We start from the raw sequence: 22,665 nt of genomic DNA, 5'->3' as shown, positions 1-22,665 counted from the left end.
ATTTTCTTAATTTAATATTTATAATTAACTTATCTTCTTTCTTTATTTACTTCTGTAATAATTTCTGCAATTTTACCAGTGTTAAGCTTAAATTAGTGAATACAAAAGTTTATTAATATAGTTAAAACATATTAGAGACTTAAATACTGTGATTTCTATTTAAATATTAGAAACATAAATACTGTGATTTATATTTAAATATTAGAGATATAAATACTGTGATTTATATTTAAAAATTGCTACCTTAGGTTAAAAGAGGATAAAAGACTAATTGTTACGCAATTAGTTTTATTTTAATAAATACTGTGATTGTGATATTGTTGATAATATAAAAGTATACATAGTTAATATATGTTAAAAATAAGCGCCAGTCGCACCGTTATCATAATAAAAAACACTTTAAGATACACAATCGAACACTAAAAAGTTAACTTTATTGAAACGAGTAAATTCGATCCCAAACACGATTTCCAAGTCGATAGTCAACGTCAAAATATTGTCAAGAGTGCAAAAAATGTATAAGATCGAGAAATCCCAATTTCTATTAGTTACATAAAATTCCACTGCAATTGAGTCAAATCGTGCGCTAGTGTAGTGTTCAAGAGTACCGATTGACAAGTTCTCGATCCCAATCCTAAATTTCAAATAGGATCGAGTTTCAAGAGTAAGCCTGCTGGTAGAAGATTTTCTCACTACGCCGAGCCAAAGAGTGTTAAGGAATTGTAATTATTATTAAAAAAAAAAAATAAACATAGGACTCATACATGAAAACGTGAAACTACTCACACGAAATTAAATCGAAAATGCACTTGGGACACAGTCAATTTAAAACTTATATTACTTGAATATTGCTTCTAGCGTGGGAGGAAATTGTTGCAATATTTATTTATTTAAATAAATATATACAACCCAAGCTAATTAAACCAATCTAATATTAATGAGAAGTATAATAATACTACAAAATCTTGACTGTAAAATTGGAATCATAAAATAATAAATAGAATAATGAAAATAATTTTATGATAACAGTATATCAATAATTATAGTCATATTGACGCGAATCATTACGTTATACCTTGAACGCAGTCAACAAGTCTTTGCTTGTATGCATAAAAACATAAGTAATAATTTTATAAAATGGTATATAATAAACGTATATTATATTTAATTGACGAATATCGGAGAGTTTGAATTAGTTTATGGTTGCACCTTAAATATAATTTTGTTTTATATTTATTTGAAATTTAAATGTTCAGAAAGAAAAAATTAATTTGTACTCTAATTGTGTGTAATATTCATTATCAGCATTATCATTGCATCTTAATTAAGTAAGACACGTAATGCAATGCAAAAATTCTACTTCTGTTAGAAATTTGTTGTAATTATTTTAATTCACATATTAATCACTACAATTATTAAGATATTGTTTGATCAATTTTTAAGTTGATTAATTGATTTGATTGAATTGCTGATGAAATTGATTTATTTTAGAAATTCTTTTCAGTAAATAAATTAAAAAGTATGAGGGTATTTTTTTCAATATAGGTTATTATTATTTAATTAAAAAGTAATTCAAATGATGGGATAAAAAAACCTACGTATTATCATTTTTAAAGTTGATATAAAATAGAAATTTAGTTATTAAAATTAAAATTTTTAAATAAGTCATTTATCCAATATTATGATGATTGAAGAATGTTATTAATAAATATTTTAAGATAAAGTAAGGTTACTTATCTATATTACTTATCTGATCCGTGTTCATTATAACAGTGAGTATTTATAAATTTCGTTTTCTTACTTACCTTAAAAACATCTTGATTGTCGTTATTTTAAACAAAAACAATATTCAAATAAAGTCACTTGAACACAAAATCACTAGAGTTCCATTTTAAATTGTCAAATTAAAAATTAAATAAACATTACCACACACTACGAACGATGAAGTCTCAATGATTGCTCAATAACCACCCTATTCGTAAAACTTCACTATATTAATGTCATATTTAGCCATAAAAGCAACCATAAACAACACGTGCCCAGCATAATTTAACACCTATACACCCTCACAACGAGTTCGTATCACATTAAAAAAAAAACGGTTTCCAAATTCAAAACTAATGATAACGCGTCAATATATGCGTGAGCTTTTTATGAGAATGAGATTAGGAGCGATCCTGAAGCTTCGATACTTCCGTGCGCGAGCGCATCGGGACAGCGACTATAAAAAGCCTTCGTTGAACCTCTCTTTCCCGCCTGCGTTATTTTCTTTTTTATCGAAAAACACGCGCCGGAGCCTTAACGAGTCCCGTCGTGTCGAGGGACACATCAATTTCGAAACGATTTTAAATACTTTTGACTCGTCATCCGAAAAAAGTAGCTTTCGTTTTAAATATAAAAAGAAAATTTTAAACAACGACTTTATTTAATGGCAGATCAGACACGTGCGAGGGGGACGGATAGACGTCACAGCGGCGCGTTTTTCCGTTGTTTCGGCGTGAAAGAAATGGAATGAGCGGTGTTTTACGAACATTGCTTCATATTAATGAGTCCGAGAGGGATGTAAGTAATGTTGTAATTACAGATGATTTGCGTAAAAGAGATGATGGTATCGTGATAGTGGTTAACGACAGTTCTTAATACTTTAGTTAAGTGCGTCGGTTTGAAGTGCGCGACGATTTGCGCAGAGGCATGTGCAATGAATCTTGATACGAATTCTCAAGTTAATTAGTTTTTAATGAGTGGTCGTTCTGTTGAGCCTCTTTTTATAAACAACCTTCTTATATAGTTCTGCGTTGTATATAACAGGTGCAGCGGACATGTTTTTTTATTATTTTTACATTGAGAGATGGTATGATAAATAAATGACAGCCATATAATGGTCTATTTGAAATAAAAAATCATGTAATTAACTTTTTTGATAAAATATTAATTTCAATACAACCTTAAAAATACAAAACAACAAGTAGACACCAGAAGTCTTACTAAAAAGTTAGTCCTGACCAGTTCCGGGTACATCAGCGAATCTGAGATGATAATATTTTTCCTTTTTTTTTATTTAGTGACTTGAGCAACAACTGTAATAATGTATATAAACAAAAAGAAAGTATTTATATAATAATTACGGGCTAAAATTGTGTTCGATTCTATTTTATTCTACCAGACTGATATTTTTTAATACTTACGATAAATACTACCCATTATCTAAATCATTAAAGTTGATTTTCGTAGATATGCATATTCTGTTTAATTATTACACAGTACTTTGAAAAGTATTAAATAGTCTGAAGCATTTGCATAGTTTGGTACATGATCATTAACGAAATATCATGTAAACTATTTCACATAATAATTGTATTATTCATATAAATATATACGTAAGTAGTGAGTGCAACAAACCTGTAATAAAAATATTTAAAGTAAAAAAGCGGATCGCCTGCGGGCGGCTACCGCGTTACCCGCGATCATCGTAATCTGAACGGACACGGTATCACATCAATCTTTACTTAAAATAAATAATACGAACCACAAAATGATTTTAAAAATTGTTGCAATTTGAATTGAAAACGTTATATCATAGAGTGTAGGTGAAAATTATGTGGGTAGTCAAGATGTAAAAGACACATTTATTAGAAGAACTTTCTCTATGTCAACTTGAAAAAAGTCGCGAGAGAAGCTTAGAATATTATAATAATTACTACTCACTATAAAAACAGCATTATATTAGATCCTAGCCAAATAAAAAAAATTTTGACTAGCCCGTTGGCGCAGTTTGTAGTGGCCCTGCTTTCTGCTCCGCGGGTTGCGGGTTCGATTCCCGCCTGAGTCTGGGTGTAATGTTTGTATTTATATATGTATTATTTCTATGTATATTTATATAAAAAAATATATAGTCATAACAGTCGGCTGTTACCTGTAACACAAGCATTAAGTTGCTTACCATAGGAACAGACGACAGTGTGTTTATGTTGTAAAATATTTATTTAATATTTATTTATTTAATACTGGTCTCAAGTTTTGTCGTTTTCTGTGATGAGTAAGGTAGCTAGAGAACCTGGGAATGGTAGTAGGCAATGAGTTTATGTCCACGGCAACGCAACGGCGTTGCAAGCGTCTGTAGTCCATGGCAATGGCAATTCATTACATTTCATTTCAAATAATCGAACTAGACTTCTTTTAACAAGCGGTCTTACCTCTAGTTTAGTTAGTAGTAGTGATCTTTTCCAGGCAGGAGTTGTTTAGATTACTTGCATTGTATTAATTTCATATAAAAAAACGTATATTTCCCGATTCAACTTTACTATAACAATTACAAAATTTATGACCTGCAAAGACCAATAGGACTCATATTTATGTCGTAGCGTTACAGTTTTTAAATATATACACAACACACACACACACACACATATATATATATATATATATATATATATACATATATATAAACGACGAAGTTATCCGCGAACATACATAAAAATATATATTACGGTCGAACTAAGACACCTCCTCCTTTTTTGAAGTCGGTTAAAAATATTAGAAAAGTCATAAATACTAGAATTTCCTGAGCCATGGTCGAAAAAAAAAAACATTGAGTACCTACTCAATTAGTAATTACTAATGAATTACCTTATATTTTTCCTGTTGCCAGATTTAACACGTTAAACAAAATGAATAAAGCTTGCGCTTGCGTCAGAACAAACTAACCAGCTTTTAGTAGTCGTGCTATTAAAACTAAGAAATTAATTTACGTGTAAAAATAAGCGGATATCCGTGAAACTGATGTAATTGTGTGATTCATTAAACCAAATCGTGATAATGAAGAGCTCTAAATAATATAAATATGATGTTTTTAAGTATGAGATGATATAAGTTTTTCATAAAGGTCATGGTTTTGATATAAGATAGTATAAAGGATGAATATGTTATTTGTATGCTTAAAGTCCAAAGTTGAGGTTTAGGTTGGATATTATACGATATTTATAATTACAAAAATCGTATACTGACGATTTTAGTAATTTCTAGAGTCACATTTGTATTAAAATTCCTACCAATTTATTTATATTTTTCTCATTTATAAAATTTTTAAGGGAACAAAAAATTGATATTCAGTATTTCAGTAATTTATTAGAATCTAAAGCTTCCATTACACTAAAAGACACAATAATTTACCATGTGTCGATTTTATTGTTAGAATGGTAAACACTAAGTAAGAAATCGTAGAGTTCAGTTCAATTCAACATATCGACACCTGATATGAAGAACATTGTAACTCATTAAACAATGTTTTCTAACTATACCATCAAAATACTGAGGGGAAAAAAGATATCTTTCAATCTGGGAACCATATTTTATACGACCGCTAGAACAATTTTTATATGAAAAAAATTCATCTATACTATCTATCTATCTATCTATCATTTTAATTCAAGATAATTCAGATTTCTGCTAAAAACATTGTAATTTCGGTTACGAAAATTATAATATATATCCGTAATGAAGAAAATAATAGCAGAACAATTTGCTTCATTACGGATGCGGCTTTACTTAACATCACCCGGCCACTTTTTAAATGCAATAAAATTGTAAAACGCTCTCTATCATCAGTCTCTATCTCTCAATGTTCTTCATATCAGTTGTCGATACGACTGTGATACAAAAGTAGTAAAGTGTACTTTGAATAAAATATTTTAAACATAAAATCGCAACATATACTCGTTTTTAGCTATAGAAATAAGCGCTAATACCACTTCTAATAGATCTCAATAATATAATTACTGAATTAAGAAAATGCAGAATATTCCAGTTATTTAAAACCGAAATAGTTTTGAGTTTTTGAATCGAGTTATATCATTTTCATTATATCCATTATAGTAAGTATATCAATTCTTTAAAATATCTAATGTAATATTGGGTAACGGCACCTTACACGAACTGTAGTTTACTGTTAATACCAATGGAAAAAGCAAAATTCTGATATGTTACGTCAGTAAGGTGAAATGAAATTCCATTCGTAATTTTTTTCCGTTACACAAAAATGATTATACTCCTTCTTACATTATAGTTTTTTTATATAATAAAAAAAGGCCGAATTCATATAGAAAAATGTCCTGTACATAGTCAATTATTTTAACGGTAAATTCTTTTTGATACTACTCAGGTAATTCTTAGAATTTTTTTATTACTATTGATTATTAAAAAAATAGGAAGGAAGTCTTATATCTTGATTCTTAATAAGGTAATATCAAAAAAAGGCCGATCTCGTGGTTGTCTTTGATTTTCGGCAATATCAAAGGCAGTGTTGGTGACGTCCGGGCGGTTCGGCGGCCGCAGGGCAAGTGACATTGGGTCATTAGCGCACCACTCACGCACAGGTTAAACTGCGCCACGTGCGCGCGCGCACCCTATTCGATACAGTGTGATATTTTTATGAACCGAATTAATGCATGTTGACTCAAAATATTTTCCACAGTAGTCATCGTACTTTATAATAATTTGTTGAACATTTTAACTTTTTTTGAATATAGAAGAAGTACTTTCGATTTTTATTAAAGTCACAATAAGCCAAAGTATGACAAATATAGCTATTAATGTTATAAATCATAAAAATTTCATTAATAGATGCAATAACAAGCTTGAACATAATTTCTTTTTTCAACCGCTCTCCTAATTAACTATCGGAGCACCCTGTCGCGTCACTCGTCACAATGACGACGTATTTAACAATAACAGCAGGGAGGTCCAAGCAAAGGTGCCGGCGTGACTTACAAAATCACGTAGTGCACCCCAATGTAAACAATAGACAAAGGACCCGGCATGTTATTAGGCTAACCGATGCTTATCAAAACGCTCTATCAAGCTGTACTGAGAATCCTTCTGGTTTAAGAAATTTCGGCGGTTTTTGGACCAAACATGGCGATACTATCGAGATGGCGCTCTGGGAAAAAAATATCACAGCAACTTTAAGGCGCTATGGAATACTGTGAACGTGTTTTAGAACAAACACATTAGACACCAACAAATACTCGGAACAGCTGTGAAATAAATTAGCTGCGGGTAAAAATAAAACTGCACAGAAAGATGACAATACAAATTACAGATCAAGTTAACATTGGTGTATTTAAATATTGGAGTATTCAATATTTATGAACTCATAGTGTGGTAAGTGCACATATTTAGGAAATTATATATGATATATATATATAAGCTCTGTCGCTCTCAGATGACATAACGTGGTATTTTGTCGCGATTTTTAAACAAACAATATTAAAACATAATTTTGAGTACCTCTAAATAATATATAAATATATAATATAAAAGGCTATAAATAAATAAAATTTTATTTTTATGGAAATAACTATTCAACATACGACAGCACTTGAAAGATTTTTTTTGTAATAGCCTATTCCTAAGGAAAAAAAAAAACTAAAAATTATTATAATAAATTCATATTAAATTTGGCAAAGCGTTGGCGCAGCGTTCACAGCACTGGCTGTTGCGCTGGCGCCAGCGGATTCGATCCCAGCTCACGACGGACATTTGTATTGGCATATAGTTATTTATCGTAGTCTTGGCTTTTGTGCTTATGTATTGTCTGTGTTTTGGACCCCAGATACAAGAGAAAATCCTACTGAGGGCAATTAAGTGCGAAGTGTTTATTATTTATTATTTCGTTATAGGTCTAAAATTTTGCAGCTTGGCAAATAAATGAGGTATAATTATTTTATTTTTTAGAAGGGGCTTCTACAGCCATACAAACCTGTTTAGTGCGATAAATACAATAACAGTAAAGTTTCTATAAAATATATAAGTGAATAATTTGTTAACTTATAATTTAACCTTGTTTCAAATTCACCGACTCTACTTAACCGATTATTTATGAGTCAGGTTGTGCATATGGTATTAAATCCAGAAAGGGTTTAAGATAAGTACCATATACGAATTTTTTGCACCGTCTCACCATAAGACTGTGCATCGATAACACACGATTAAAATGATAAACCGGTGCTCTGCATAACATGGCGGGTAGAACTGGCAAAGCAATTAAATTATATATTCTATATAAAGGCCAAATTATATATGTGATTCAGCCTATAACATCCCACAGCTCCCTAGGCCTCTTTCTCAATGTAGGAGGCGGGTCGAAGCTAAATCCACCACGCTGCTCCACTGCGAGTTGGCGGATATATTTCCTAATATGAGTGACGATCGCTATCAGGTATTTATGGTAACAACCGGAACCAAATGCTTAACTTGCTTGTAGGCAAGGTTGTGAGACATACAAGAACATACGACCAGAACAGAAAGAAATATTTGTGTAAATATATTGAACCCGCAATTACCGTCGCTATGCTTCCATAAATTTTATATAATGTGTATCAATTAAAAAGTATATATGAGTAGACTATTATGACAAGTTCGCGCCAAAAATGGCGTGAACTCATGTGATATCGTCAAGATAAGAAGACAAAAGTTTTTACATTTTTAGGTACAGGTTTTATTACTAGGTACCATAATGTAAAAATTAAACGATAACTAAACCTCTGCAGTCCTTTTGAAATAATAAAAACAAAAAAAAAACACAAATAATGTTTTAAAAACATAAAAAGGTCGTAATAAATAATTGATTTTTTTTAATTAAAAAAGGTATTTTTAATTTAATGTTAGTAAATACATAACTTCTTGATTGCTTTTTATTTATTCATTTTCACACAAAATAAAATAATTTTATCTGTTAACAAAAAATTGAAAGCCAAAGGTTGGATTAATAAGCATATTATATAAGTTATAAGAAAATTTTCACCTCTGTCCTTGACCCCTAAAATCCACCTGTCCTGAACTCGGCTGGCTAATCAACGAAATCGCCGGGCGGGCTCTGATTTAATGCACCCGCTAATTATGCCTTGTTCAAATTGTACCTTTCTCACGGGCTGAAAAGCCGGTTCCAACATAAATAGTTACCAATACGGGTTTCTTAACTAAAAGTTTTGTTATAGCTATGAAGCTATTTACAGGTATTTTATTATTATAAAAGACGACACAAATTTTAAGAATTTGATAAATATTTTATTTCGTCTAAATAATAGTAACACAAATAGATATATAGTATATAGTACAATAATACTCATAAAATAAATGAACTTCTGAATAAAGCAAAGATTTAGTTTATAACAAAAAATATTCTCACACTGTATCAGGCTCAGGTTTGCCAGTTTGTTACACTACACTTAATAATTAAACATGCTTCATAATTATCCAAATTTAATCGATAAAAGTACATTTTTAACCGACTTCAAAAAAGGAGAAGGTTACTCAATTTCAACCGTATAAATATAAAAAAAAAACATTTTTAAACGTATGTTCGGGGATAACTTCGTCGTTTATGAACCGATTTTGATAGTTCTTTATTTGTTGGAAAGGAGATATTCCAGGTGTAGTACCATAATAAGGAAACCAGGATCTGATGATGGAGTCCTCAAGAAATCGAGGGAAACCCTCGAAAATCGTAGTGACAACTAGTGCGTTTGTAATTTTTTTTTGTTTACTTACGTTGTATTACTTGTCGATGTAATTGAAGTCGTTTTTTTTTTTCGTTTGCGAGCAAACACAATTACCAATAGTCTCTTCAAGAAAGTCACAAACCTGTTCGTTGTTAGGTATTTAATAAGAAATCGCGAAACAACATTATTATTAATGCTCTTTATTGTACACCATAAAGAAACGTAACAAAAGTAGATACACATAAAGAAACATGTACAAAGGTGGAAAAGAAATATAAAGAAAATGTACAAAAGGCAGAAAAGATTTTTTTATAAAATTTTATTTGGTACTTAAACCATAGGTTAACTGCAGTTTATAAATATGAGGTGACTGTATAAAGATTCACCTGAGTCTTGGTACCTTACTGCATTCGCTATACTTACTTCTGCCCCAACCTGTTACCGGTCAACCTTCGAGATATCTCCATCTCTGTCACGCCCACACAGCCAGCCATAGCTCGATCTCTCTCAGCAATCTCGGGTCAGACGGGCATTACCGTAATGGTACTTAAACACATATTTAAGTAAAGCTATTTTTTTTGTGCAAAAAGTTAGTATGTGTATGATCTTGCTTCGTTATAATTAACTAGGCATTGCTTGTGGCTTTGTTCGGGAGGATTTTTTATTTTAGAATACAATTTTTTTTGTTATTGCCGCATATTAGCTTTTATTAATTTTAAGTATTCCAAGTATAATAGGCAACTTGGTTGCTTTGTTTGTATCTATTTACATACTTATTGATAAAGATTTAGATTCAAACTACCATTTTATTGGAAAACGGTGTGAAGTTAAAGACAGTCAGAGTAAATGTGACATTTATTTATTTTCTTTTTTTAAATAATATCATTTCACTTGTTTCTATTTGGACATCCTGCCATATCTTCAACATGTACGTAAACTGAAATGAAAAACTTCTACTTGATTTATTGATTATTACATATTATTTTTGTTTTATATCCCAAGATTTTTTCTACATGTTTTGAAAATAAGTTAGATTCAGATTCGATTTCTCATAATAATTTACACACTCAAACCGTTGTCCTATCACTAAAAATCTTGAAAATGCTAATTATACACATACATACAGACAGGGGTGTAGAAGTGCATATGCCGTGTGTGGCTTAACACCGGTGATTGCGGGTTCGAGTTTTGCTCGCAATGGGTAATTTTTCAAACATTTTTTCAAATATTTATTTGTTCGAAGATTTCTTTTCGGTCTAGGTATCTGCCCTTTTGGGTCGCCCCACCATGCCTCAATGAGCAAGTTATGCTGTCGGTTCCAGTTGTTACGAGTATCATACTCATAGATACCTAATGAGGGTCGTATCATGTATTAACTCATGGTAGGGAATATATCATCCAACCCGGATTGGAACAACGAGCTGGATTAAGCTCCGATCCTTCCCCTATAGGCCTATGCTCAGCAATGGGATTTTACATGTTGAATTTATTGGTTAATCAACATCTTGAAACATTTATCATAAGCCTTTTTTTATAGAAAAAGGAACTTCTTGACAAAAGATAGAAAGTCGCTTACATTAAATAATATAAAATTGATTGGTCATTTATATTTTTCTTCGTTACGAATAGTGGAAAAAAACATTTTTAAATTTAATTCCATATCTTTTTAGTGAGGTCAATTTATCACATACGTATTGATTATTTGATTGTTCTATAATTAGTTTGTACATACTTTGATTAGTATCGCAGGCAAATTCTAATAAATCACATAAATCCAGGAAAGTCCGCTTTTCGTCCCCCATTTTACCGCAAATCGGTATGGTGTCATGTATACAGTTGTCAGCGAGACTGCAGAACTGGTCTATTTTGTTCTGAAACAAAAAAAAGTCTTAATTTTATAATCAACACAGTTCAAGTAATAAGGTTTAGATGGTATCGTTACTTCTTTGTCTTTGTTGTCGGTTCAAATACATATTTTTATGATAAATTGTTAGTAAGAGAGTTATGATTGCTGAATAACAACGTTTGATAGCCTAAGTTTGTCATGTTCTGAATGTACGAAATATATAAAGAAAAGATGGTATCAAAACTTGATTTCTTTAATTTTTAAATTTTTTGTAGATATAGAATATTTTGGTGTTCGTTAATTTAATAAATATTTTCCTTTCATATGCAGGTACTAAAATCTTCACAATTGGTATTTTATAGACGTACTGTTTTATCGTTTAACCGTAAAAAGTCGTGGTCTGAGTGGTGAACACTATAAACTGTTTTTGAAGTGTCAGCTTAAACTAACATACGAGTACTTTGGTACATTACTTGTTAAAATCATGGAGGGATAAGTAGAATTGTACTAGCATGCAATCTTTTCGTATTAAAATGGAGATATAAACTTTTATTCTTTTGTTTTAATATTCACCACTTGCTTAAACATTTTTATATTCAGGTTATCATTTTTTATGTTTACAAAGAATAACTTATTAATTATTTATTAAATTTTGTAAATTAATTCTGTCTGTAGATGAGATATTGCTACTGCAATTTAAAAATCAAGTTAAAGGCTATTATAATAATATAATATAAAAATGAATCGCTGAATGTGTTGCTAAGCGCAAAACTCGAGAACGGTTGGACCGATTTCGCTAATTCTTTTTTTAAAATATTCCTTGAAGTACGAGGATGGTTCTTACGGAGAGAAAAATTCAAAAAAAAAAAATTAAATTTCCTGAAAAAGTCTAAAAACAACACTTTTCTATACTCCCATACAAAAGATTTGTGATAATACTTAAAAGTCAATTTGAACTTTAATACCAGACGATAAAGTTTGTGTTAGGCGATACGAAGTTCGCCGGGTCAGCTAGTAATATATAAGTATTGAGTAATGATGAGAAACTATAAATACACACAAAAAAATAGTTATTATGTTTAAGCTACATATACTGCGAATACATATTTAAATTTCAATTTTTAATTGCGGGTTCGATTCTCGCTAATGGCAAACATTTCCAGATCCCCGACACAGAAGAAATTACTGGTGTAGGCCGATGAGTGTGAGGCGTTTATTTTTGTTTTTTATTGTTTAATTACATAATTGAATATTTTATGTATCTAAAACGGAGTGGTTCTTGAGTTGCAACATATATTGTTTTAAATATTTTCCGCTATAGATCATCGACTCCTACTTAGGGATTTTCAATCTATTCACAAAAGGTCAATGTTGTAATAATTACAAGAAACTTAAATCTATGCATATTAAATACCTTGTATTAACTGTTATACTGTTTCTTTCGTAAGATACTATTTATAGGTGTGAAATCAAAATTATTTTTATTTAATAAAGTTTTTTAACAAGGAAAATACGCATAAAACGTGCATCTGTTTATCGAAAAAGGTTTTAGTCATTATAACAGATATTATTATTTATATGACTAATATGATCGGAAATATAAATGTATATAGAACAGTAGAAATGTACTAGTGAAGCCACAAGGAATCTTATCTGATGATGATGATGATCAATTACAAAATTTACTTATGCAAAGGGCTTAACTAGATAAAAAATTTGAGTTCAGACTGAACATCCTATATGGTTTATTAGTATAATTTGTGTTAAGGATGCTCAGCCAACCTCCCCTATTTTACAATATATACTTTGGTACTAGTTCTATATGAAAGTGTAGACATCTTCACAACAAAAACAATCAAGTATATGGGATGCTGTATATGAAATTAAGAATATTTGAGTTAGTTTGTGTATGTGTGAGTGTAAGTGTAGCTTAAGAGCTTAAGCATGTACGTGTATCAGCTTATGGTGAGTACAAGAATCTACAAATTTACCAATTTAAATAAAATACCAAAATAAAAGAATATATGTACATGTATAATGTATATAAATAATTAAATACATATATTTAGTAATAGGTAAATACAATAAATGACTGAATGTATTTTTAATAATTCTTCTGTATCATGATAAGATTTATTTTGTTAATATGTAATTATAGCCTGCTTGCACTTAAATCTCGTCAACTTATGAATACAACTTTCGGTATTCAGCTTGTTATAACGAAAAGGCTCTAGGTAGTAGTCCCTTTCAAATTATCTATTAACTAGCTCTGCCTTGTGGTTTTACCCGTGTTAATTTGAAGAACAAAACAAAAAACAGGCCATAGCCTTCCTCGGTAAATAAAGAAAAAAAATACACTTTTAAGCTTTATAATATTAGTTAAGAAGATATTCTACGAAAAACTATTTCTTTTAAATTTTATTAATATTTTATAAGTATTATATAAAACCATTATTATGAAACAACTTTTTCGGATTTATGGCAGTTTATTAAATTTTTTGGATGACCGACGTTTCAGATACTTTACAGCAACCGTGGTCACGGGAGGAGAATACGAAAAAGTTTTTCATTATAAAGAGTGATATTCGCGTAAACATTAGAAAATAGTATAAAACCAGGCTTACAGACGGTGTAGATGCGTAGTCTGGTAGATGGCATCGAGCGAATGGAATGTTGATAGTCCATAACATACCTGAAATATGGAGCTATGCTAATATAATACTAAATATTAACTTATTAATTATATCACGCAATAGTTTGAAATGTTTATGCTATCATAAATATGTATTAAAATCCGTTAGATCGAGTAAATCGTAATGATTATGTTCAAAATTAGTCTGATACGGTTTTAATAGGATTGCGAATGGGAAGACTATTCAAAAATAATAAAATATTATAAAACTGTTAAAATATACATAATATGTTACCAGATTAAGGATTCACTGTATTAAAATTTTCAATTATAAATATTATATATGAATTATAATCGTTCATGGACTTTATTCATGTAAATAGGTTATTTATAAGATATATAAAGACGTCCACAGATAATACATAATATATAATATAAAACGAACTTGTATTTTTGGAAGAATTTTTTTTTATTATACTCTATATTATAAGTTATTTTAATACTGTATTAAATAATTCGTCAACTAAACTTATGGGAGTTATTAAATTATTTATTATATTGTCTGTTATGGTGTAAACTTACTGTAAATAATGATGATGAACCACATCCCCGTGTAATATTGATCTATTAAATGATAATATCCGATGCACACATGTCGTAGTTTATTATGGTATTAAATCAACAGGGTTTGGAAACCTTTAAAAAAATTATAAGGTTCATAAAGTTTATTTGGGCTCGGTTTTTATATTCGAAATACGTTTTGCACAGAATTTTGTTTGAAATTGAATTGAATTTTCTTGTTTGAAATTGAACGGTTCGTACGTAAAACGAAACGTTTTTTTAAATATAGAACTTATTTTAGTTTCTTGCCCTAATAATGTATGTTTAAATGAATTGATACCGAATGAAAAGAAGTTTCAGCTCCAACACGTGACTGGAGATAATAGAAACTCATTACCAATGGTTACCGTGATTTTTGAAAATATGTTTGTCTATCTTCTTCTCGCAAGAGATGTTGTGCGGTAAAACACCCAGTTTCATTTCAACGTTTTCACTCCTCATATTTTTCCATACTACGAGCCTTATATTGTTTCGTCAGGAATAAATTTCAAAAATATGTTGGTATCCAATGTGACGGAAGATTTAAAGTTTTTTTTTTTTAAATTCATATTTTAAGTTTCAAATTCTGTTTCGAGTATGTTAAGAAAATAGTTAATTGGGAATTTATTACGTTTCGCTTACTTTATTCTAAGCGGGTAGTTTAAGCTTCTTCATAATACATAAACTCTAAGTTTAATTTCGCAATATCCGTAGTCAGTGTTGTCGGTAAATTAAGAAGTTTAAGCTAAGTGTAAGCTTCTTATTAGTGAAAGTTTTCGTATCTACTCGTAAATATTTCGTGACGGTATTAAAATCTTTAATTTCTGGCGAAGGATTAAAATCTGGAGCAACCCGACTGGAGAAGTACCTCGACCTTTTACGGGGGGGGGGGGGGGAGTTGAGTAGGGTCGGTAACGCGCTTGCGATGCTTCTGGTATAGATAACAATTTTTAAATATTTCTGTCGGTTTATAGATATTTTTACTAAAACTTTTGATTTAGATTTGGGGAAAATTTTATCAAGGGTATTTATTTTCGGGTATTAAGTTAATAAGAATTGTAAAAAAAACTAATGTGTCATGAAATGAAAATAAATGTTTTATATTTTACTAGTGACCCGCCTCAGCTTCATACGTTTGCAAAAACTATCAGTGTTCCTCTACTATATTATGCATGTATTATACATATAAAACTTCCTCTGGAATCACTCTATTTACTAAAGAAAACCGCATCAAAATCCGTAGCGTAGTTTCAAAGATCTAAGCGTACAGACAACGGGTCGCTTGACTTTGTTTTATACTATGTAATGATTAACATGTTCACAAGATGATGTGCAAGTGCGTCTGACGATACGATGGTGCAGACCTATTTAATCATAAGATTTATATCACGAAGAATTTTATACAAATCTTAGTTTAGACATTGATAGGAATTGTAAATTTAATTGCAATACTTTTACTAAATGTTTCTAACATCTGCTAACATCCCCAAGTGCCCTACATAAACTTTACACAAGCGTATGTTTTGTTCCAATGTCCTGTTCTATACACATAGTTCACAGTGTAAACAGACGATTGAATGTTAGACTAGATCACAGCTAAACGTTGACACGAGCACATGTGAGATATGACATTGAAAATATTATTAACAAGTAAGTATATATAACAACAAGTTTGTTTTTTTTCTTGTGTTTTTCCTTTTATTTTATTTTTTCACGTTTGTTAATTTAAATTTTAAACGGATGGATGGTCGTAATTGGCCTTTTTGATTATATTTCATTCTAGTTTGTTTTATAATTTTTTCTGTGCTGTGTACCATCCCTTATAAGTAAATAATTAAATAAATAAATATATATATCGTATTTACATATATTGGTACTAATAGGTATACATAGTAAAAATGTTTGACGTATTTATTATTAGAAATGTAAATATTTAAAAAATAATCCATGCTAAGGAACACACTAAGAATAACGCACTAAGAATACAGATTTCCCTATACAACCTGATTCCCATAGTAAATCTGTACTTAGTAATCGTTTACGTAATTATTAAATGTCTCTGAGTGTGACCGTAAGAGTCATAATAGTTGATCAGTACCCATAACTGTTAACGTGTGTAAATGTCTCCGTAGTAGACAAATTGAGCAAGATAACTAATCTAATACATTAATTAATACTTTTTATATATATTTATTTTTAAGGTTTGATAATAATCCAGTACGCCACAAAGACATGGAGCCACGTTGAAATTGAGGCAGAGGATTACTTCTTTCCCTTAGAGCCTGTGAGAATCATTTCTTTCATTAAGTATATGTTTATATCTTTGTATACTTATGGTGTGTAAATTTAATGTTATTTAATTTTAGGTTATCAATTTCTGTAAAATGGCTGATCAATGTCAACACGATTTCGTCCCAATATGTGGCCAGGACTCTTTAGGAATATCCAGAATGTTCAACGATAACTGTGATTTATACGAATATAATTGCGATGAAAAGAAACGTAAGTTTAACGTACAAGTATTTGCGGGATTAAATTTTAAAACAAATGTTATTTTATTATACATATGCGAAATATAAAAGTGAAGTTGAACAATCAAACTTATTGAATTTTCGTGTTTCAGAGTATCGTCACGTAAAAGTAGATGTATGCAAATACGAAGCAGCCGCAGCTGAAAGATCAGAAAATTGAAAAAAAAACATATTTTCTTGTATTGAGAACCTTCTCCTTTTTTATGTCGTTTAATAAAACTTTACTCGTTAATAATTTAGTTACCACGCATATTATTTGATAAAACATATACTTAATAATTATGGCGAATAGCTATGTCAAACAGAAGTCCTCGTAAATCTTTGCCCACCAACAAATGTGCATGTTTGAGCAAACGAGCAAACACAAACCACGCAAAACAAACTTGCGTATTCGACGTCACAAGTTAGACGTTCCTAGAATTATTTGCTTAGAAATTTCTGTGTGTATCGTGTCACTATTTCTCTCCGACTGCTCTGCTTTAATTAAATACATGGTCACTAAGACCTCTAAGTGACTGTTTAATTAAGGATTTGAGGAAGTTTTTTTAAGGAATTCTTTGTAGATTGATGGATGAACCAATTTCAGATTTTATAGTTACGATTGTATGTTACCATACGCTTATATATATATATATATACGCTTATATATGTATATATATATATATAGATATACGAGTAACATAAAAGGATTCACATACAAGACTATAAAAAGAAGTAAGAAGTTTTTATACTTGTTACCAAAAAAAAAAACTGATATATATATAATTAATAAGCATGTGCGTACCCGCAGTGGTGCGAGTTGGGGTATTCGCCCACCCTGACTCAAAGATAATTAATATTATAAATTGTAATAAGAAAATTTTAGGTAGATTTAGCCAAAACCTCCGCAAGCTTAAATTAATTAGTGTTGATAGTGAAGGTAAATGAAAAGTTGGAGTAAATAAAAACCATTTTTGAATTCTACTACTTATTGAGTTTTTACTTTTATTTTGCCCCATCCTCATAAAATTTTGTGTTCGCCCATGGAAATAAGTGATAAAAAATTGAATACATATACAAAGAAATTAAAAAAGAAATCATAAGATCAAGTGTAAATAATATTTGAAGTAAAAATAACGATAATGTTATACGCTTAAGTTGATATTGAGCGAAGTCTCTATAAATATCAAAATAGCAAGACGATCCCATTACACTACAACAATGATCAATTAATATCGAGGTGTAGTGTAACTATAGTATAGGCCTCGCTATGAAACCCTTACATTGTTGGGCTATCGGATTAATGGATAATTGCGTTAAAGATGTTACCACTTTCGTAAATTGGTACTTGTTAATGCCTATAATTATTACGATGATGCTATTAGCTGTTTAGTAGACAATTTCTTTATTTTATTGAATGTATAGTTTTTTTTTATTAAAAAAAATTACATCCGCGGGCTCAAAATACCCATGACTTTTGTTAAATATGCATTATACGAGTTAATTATATTAATACCACAGGCGATGTATAGTTATATATAGTTATATATCCACAAATTTTTGTATTTTTCGAAATAGTGTATTCTTGATTATAATATTTTAGATTTTTAAGTCTTATATAAAAAAAAATATTGAAAAAACTATGTATAAGATTCTATCTTTAAAGGTACGATATATACAAGTCTGGCAATATTATAAGATGTATTATAACTCTAAATTACCAAAGGCATTATATTTTATTTAATCTTGGCATTAAATCTTGGACTTTAGTCAATGTGGAAATATTTGTATATAATCTAAGAAGTTAGAAAATATATTATTGATCTTGTTTCCAATCTTTATTTTTAAGTTAAAGGACTTAGAGCTTTTCTTGAAGGTAGCAGAGGTTTACACTTCTATACTGTTACCAGTAACACGTGCGATTGTTTGCGTTCACATCTCTGGTATACTGCTTAGTTACGTTTCTACTTATATTGTATACATTTGCTCATATATACAGCATGATACCACTTTTATTTTATTGTTTCTCTATATTTTGAATATGTAAGTGAAATTAAAAAGACAGTAGTTCGTAATAAATATTTCAGAATGTATGTTTCTGATTTGTTAATCAGGTGTAAATATTTAATATAAGGATTTCGGGAAACAACACTATTTCCCGTATTGCCATTACTGTCATTATTCAAAAATTTTCTCAACAATTAGCTTTTTGAAATTTGAAATTTAGGAAGAAATCTTTAACTTTAAACGTAATTTAAAGAAAAGTATATATATTTCTAGAATAAGAAAAAAAAAACAGAGAAATTGAAAGTTTGATTCTAATTGTATTATGTATAAGAAAAACATATGTAAAAAGGGAGAATACCTGAAAATTAGAAATATTCACGGCCTGTATTTAGAAAAAAAATAAGCATTCCTACAGATGTACCGCGCACCCGGTTCAATTACCGAGTACGTGATAATGCGGCTAGACGAAAAAACGCCGAAATTTGTCTAAGACCGTCTTAGGGTGACAAAACTCTTTACAATGGTACGTTAAACGATCTAGTTACCGGGATCGAATTAGTTACCTATTATGACGAACCTTCCATTTTTGGTTAAGTATTTTTAATGTTCGTTTGTAGTAAAAATAATGAATTTATGAATATGACTTCTTTGCAAAAATACTATGATAGTGAGGATAAGGTATCAAAAACAAAATCAAAATCAAAAATAGCTTTATTCAAATAGGCTCCAAGAGCACTTTCGAATCGTCATTTTACAAATTAAAACTTTAAAAATAAATTATTATTTATTTATTAATTATTAATTAATATTATCATCACTACTATTTAGTATATTTAGCTCCAAAAGAGCCACAGCTAACACACGAGAGCTAACTAATTGATTGAGAGGGATCAGAAAGAATTATGACTAAAGAGTAACCCTTTTTATAGCTTTAGTAATGTTTCGTTAACTTATGACCTTCTCGCTGATTGTACGAAATAAAGTTATAGTAACTACGTGAAAAAGTTTTTTTGCGAATCCAATTAACAATTAATAAGATGAGGTCTTCTCCGAAATTTAGATTTGGTTGTGTTTATGTAAATACGTGTAATATTGAGTTATGTTTTGAATCTATTACGTTTTAATTTGATATTTAAAAAAAGAGACAATAGACGTCGTTGGTTTGAAGCTTTTTTTGATTGAGGTACTATACAGGATTAGCTTTGTAACATAGCCATAGTAATACGTTGATCAAATATGTACGCTTTGTGCAAATTTTGCAACTTAGATAGTCAGTCATCTATAAGATCAGTGATTATGAGTTTATTTGATAATTGACGATTAGATATTATTTATGTTTTACTTATTATTGGACAATAAATTAAAAGTAACGTGACAACTTACAGTATCATTGATTTTACAAAGAATTACGCACTATGAGTAAAACTTTCGTATATTTGTGCTAGAAGGATTTAAGATGTTTTCTCATACACGAAAATGTTTTGAATATTTTTCTTCCATCCAATCCTAATCCAATCAAATGCAAAGACCCTCTTTTCTATAGGGACATCTTTTAGAACAAGAGTCGGAGTTTAAGCGATATTATAAAAGATTAAGGATTTTTACCAGATTTACATTAAATAATGTTAACAGTTGGCACGAACTGATAAACATGGTCCTTGAAGTACTGTGGGGAGATAAATATTTTTTTTACTGCAATTTCCAAATTCCCAAATAATAATTGAACCCGATCGCTACTTTCAAAGATATCACATCTTTCGTTATCAGAGCACTGACACGGTCGTTTTTCTATTGCCTATTACAAGGCAAATAAACATTTTTTTTAAAGTCAAATACATGCGCAGTAAGCTCAACTCAATAAATATTGACCGATAAATAGAGGTTATGTCAAAATTATAAAGGACGGTAGCGGAAAAGTAACATATTTCACATATAACCGAGAAATATACGCGTATCGATTATAACGGGTCTCTAGGGATTTTGAGCAAAAAATCTAGACAGAGCTACGTAAAGTAGTCTATGGTTTTTAAGTTATAGGATAAAGCGATTAGTTTCAAGATGTTGTTATGCCTGTAAATATTAGCAATAAGCAAATATTATTTTGCTCGTATATATCACCGATGAAATAAAAAAGACTAAAAATGAGTTAAAAAATTTTAATACACAATTATACCAAAATTATGAAATAATTGAATTTTCTACATGTGATTTCTACAAATTTGAGAAAAGTGAAATTTTTCAGTTATCAAAATTATTTACTTAAATTAAAAATCAAAAACAAAACTACTTTTAAATTCATATTAATTAAATAACGTATCAGCGGAGCCTAAACACTGACGGTTGCTTGTTCGATTCCCGCTCGGAGTGGATATTTGTGTTTATACAAATATTTATTTCCGGTTTGGTGGTTAATCTTCGTGGGTGCCTCACCATGCCTCGGAGAGCACCTTAAACGTTTTGTTATCATGTACACCTGATAGCGATCGTTACTCACAGTAGGTAATATATCCGCCAATCCACATTCGAGTAGCGTGGTGAATTAAGCTCTGATCCTTCTCCTACATGAGGAAAGAGGCCTATGCCCAGCAGTGTGATATTACAGGCTGAAGCGAAATATATTTGGTGTCATTTTTGTTCATGAAAAATATCGCATGGAAATTTGATTAAGCTCTCCGCTTTCAACTTATACCATACAAAGACGAGCAAGGTGCTGGCTCCTTGTACCAATAACCCTAGCAAACACCCCGGTCGCCTTGTTAACCTAAACAGTTAACAAGGATCGCAGCACTTAGCCTACGCACGCTAACTCGGTGGACAAAGCCCGGATTTGTTTACCGTGCCTAGTTGCGAGTTAAGTGGGCTAATTGTTGATAGAATGTTGGTATCAGCCGCCTTAGGCCTTACTGTTAATTGAATGGATAAAATATATATTGAAATTGGTGTATCGTTTGTTAGATTTGTCTGAAATACGAAGTTTTCGCACTGACTAAGATTACACGAATTATTTAAAAAAAAAGTTTTTTATTCAATTTTAGCCTGTGACTTTTCAGAAAATCGACATGTTCTGTCAATTGAGTTGTCGAAGTTATGGAACTAAAAGGAAGTTTTACTTTTAAAAAGAGTTAGAGTTACTTTTAAAAAGCTTTAATTGTAAAACAGTATTTTTTACTTCGTACACATTCCTAAAAGACGATTCAAGTACTACATCAATTAATAAATATTTTATTTAAGCGTGTAGACAAAGCGACTGCGATAAATCCTTACATATCAAAACTATTTATCATTACGAATAAAAAAAATAAAACCCTTACGTCTGTTTGTTAATTGTTATTATTGCGGTTAGTACATTTTTCTCCTGAGCGGAGAGGCAATTGATTAGTCGGTGCCCTTTGTAGTTCCGCTCATAACAATTTGCTCGAGGCTCGACCGCCCTAATTTTAATGGCCTTATAAAATTTATACTTAATGTATACATCATAGGACGGTCTTGAGTGGATCTTCTTAATATTTTCTTTTACGATTAGTCGAAATTCGTTGCAAAATGTTTATTACTGTATATTTGATAATAGCAAGC

General features: G+C 30.3%; 1 protein-coding gene and 1 long non-coding RNA gene across 2 annotated transcripts; one reads left to right on the top strand and one right to left on the bottom strand.

The window, feature by feature from the left end:
- Positions 1-11,239: 11,239 nt before the first annotated feature.
- On the bottom strand, positions 11,240-14,611 carry LOC123664006. The gene is made up of 3 exons (XR_006744736.1): positions 14,558-14,611; positions 13,968-14,035; positions 11,240-11,368 (listed from the first exon to the last, which is right to left on the bottom strand). It is a non-coding gene; the product is annotated as an uncharacterized LOC123664006 (long non-coding RNA).
- Positions 14,612-16,106: 1,495 nt separating this feature from the next.
- LOC123663822 lies at positions 16,107-17,266 on the top strand. The gene is made up of 4 exons (XM_045598460.1): positions 16,107-16,225; positions 16,777-16,859; positions 16,942-17,077; positions 17,199-17,266. Exons 1-4 carry the CDS (start codon positions 16,201-16,203, stop codon positions 17,264-17,266), a joined length of 312 nt encoding a protein of 103 aa, XP_045454416.1. The 5' UTR covers positions 16,107-16,200.
- Positions 17,267-22,665: the final 5,399 nt, after the last annotated feature.

The sequence above is a fragment of the Melitaea cinxia genome, chromosome 21 (assembly GCF_905220565.1).
Source record: "Melitaea cinxia chromosome 21, ilMelCinx1.1, whole genome shotgun sequence".
NCBI classification, from domain to species: domain Eukaryota; kingdom Metazoa; phylum Arthropoda; class Insecta; order Lepidoptera; family Nymphalidae; genus Melitaea; species Melitaea cinxia.
This window is presented reverse-complemented; position numbering and strand designations above follow the sequence as displayed.

Bases quoted from the DNA above. Each gene is read 5' to 3' on its own strand.
- LOC123663822 (XM_045598460.1), top strand. From the start codon at position 16,201: ATGACATTGAAAATATTATTAACAA. The intron at 16,226-16,776 runs GTAAGTATATAT...TTTATTTTTAAG, and splicing joins ATTGAAAATATTATTAACAA to GTTTGATAATAATCCAGTAC. The intron at 16,860-16,941 runs GTGAGAATCATT...ATTTAATTTTAG, and splicing joins ACTTCTTTCCCTTAGAGCCT to GTTATCAATTTCTGTAAAAT.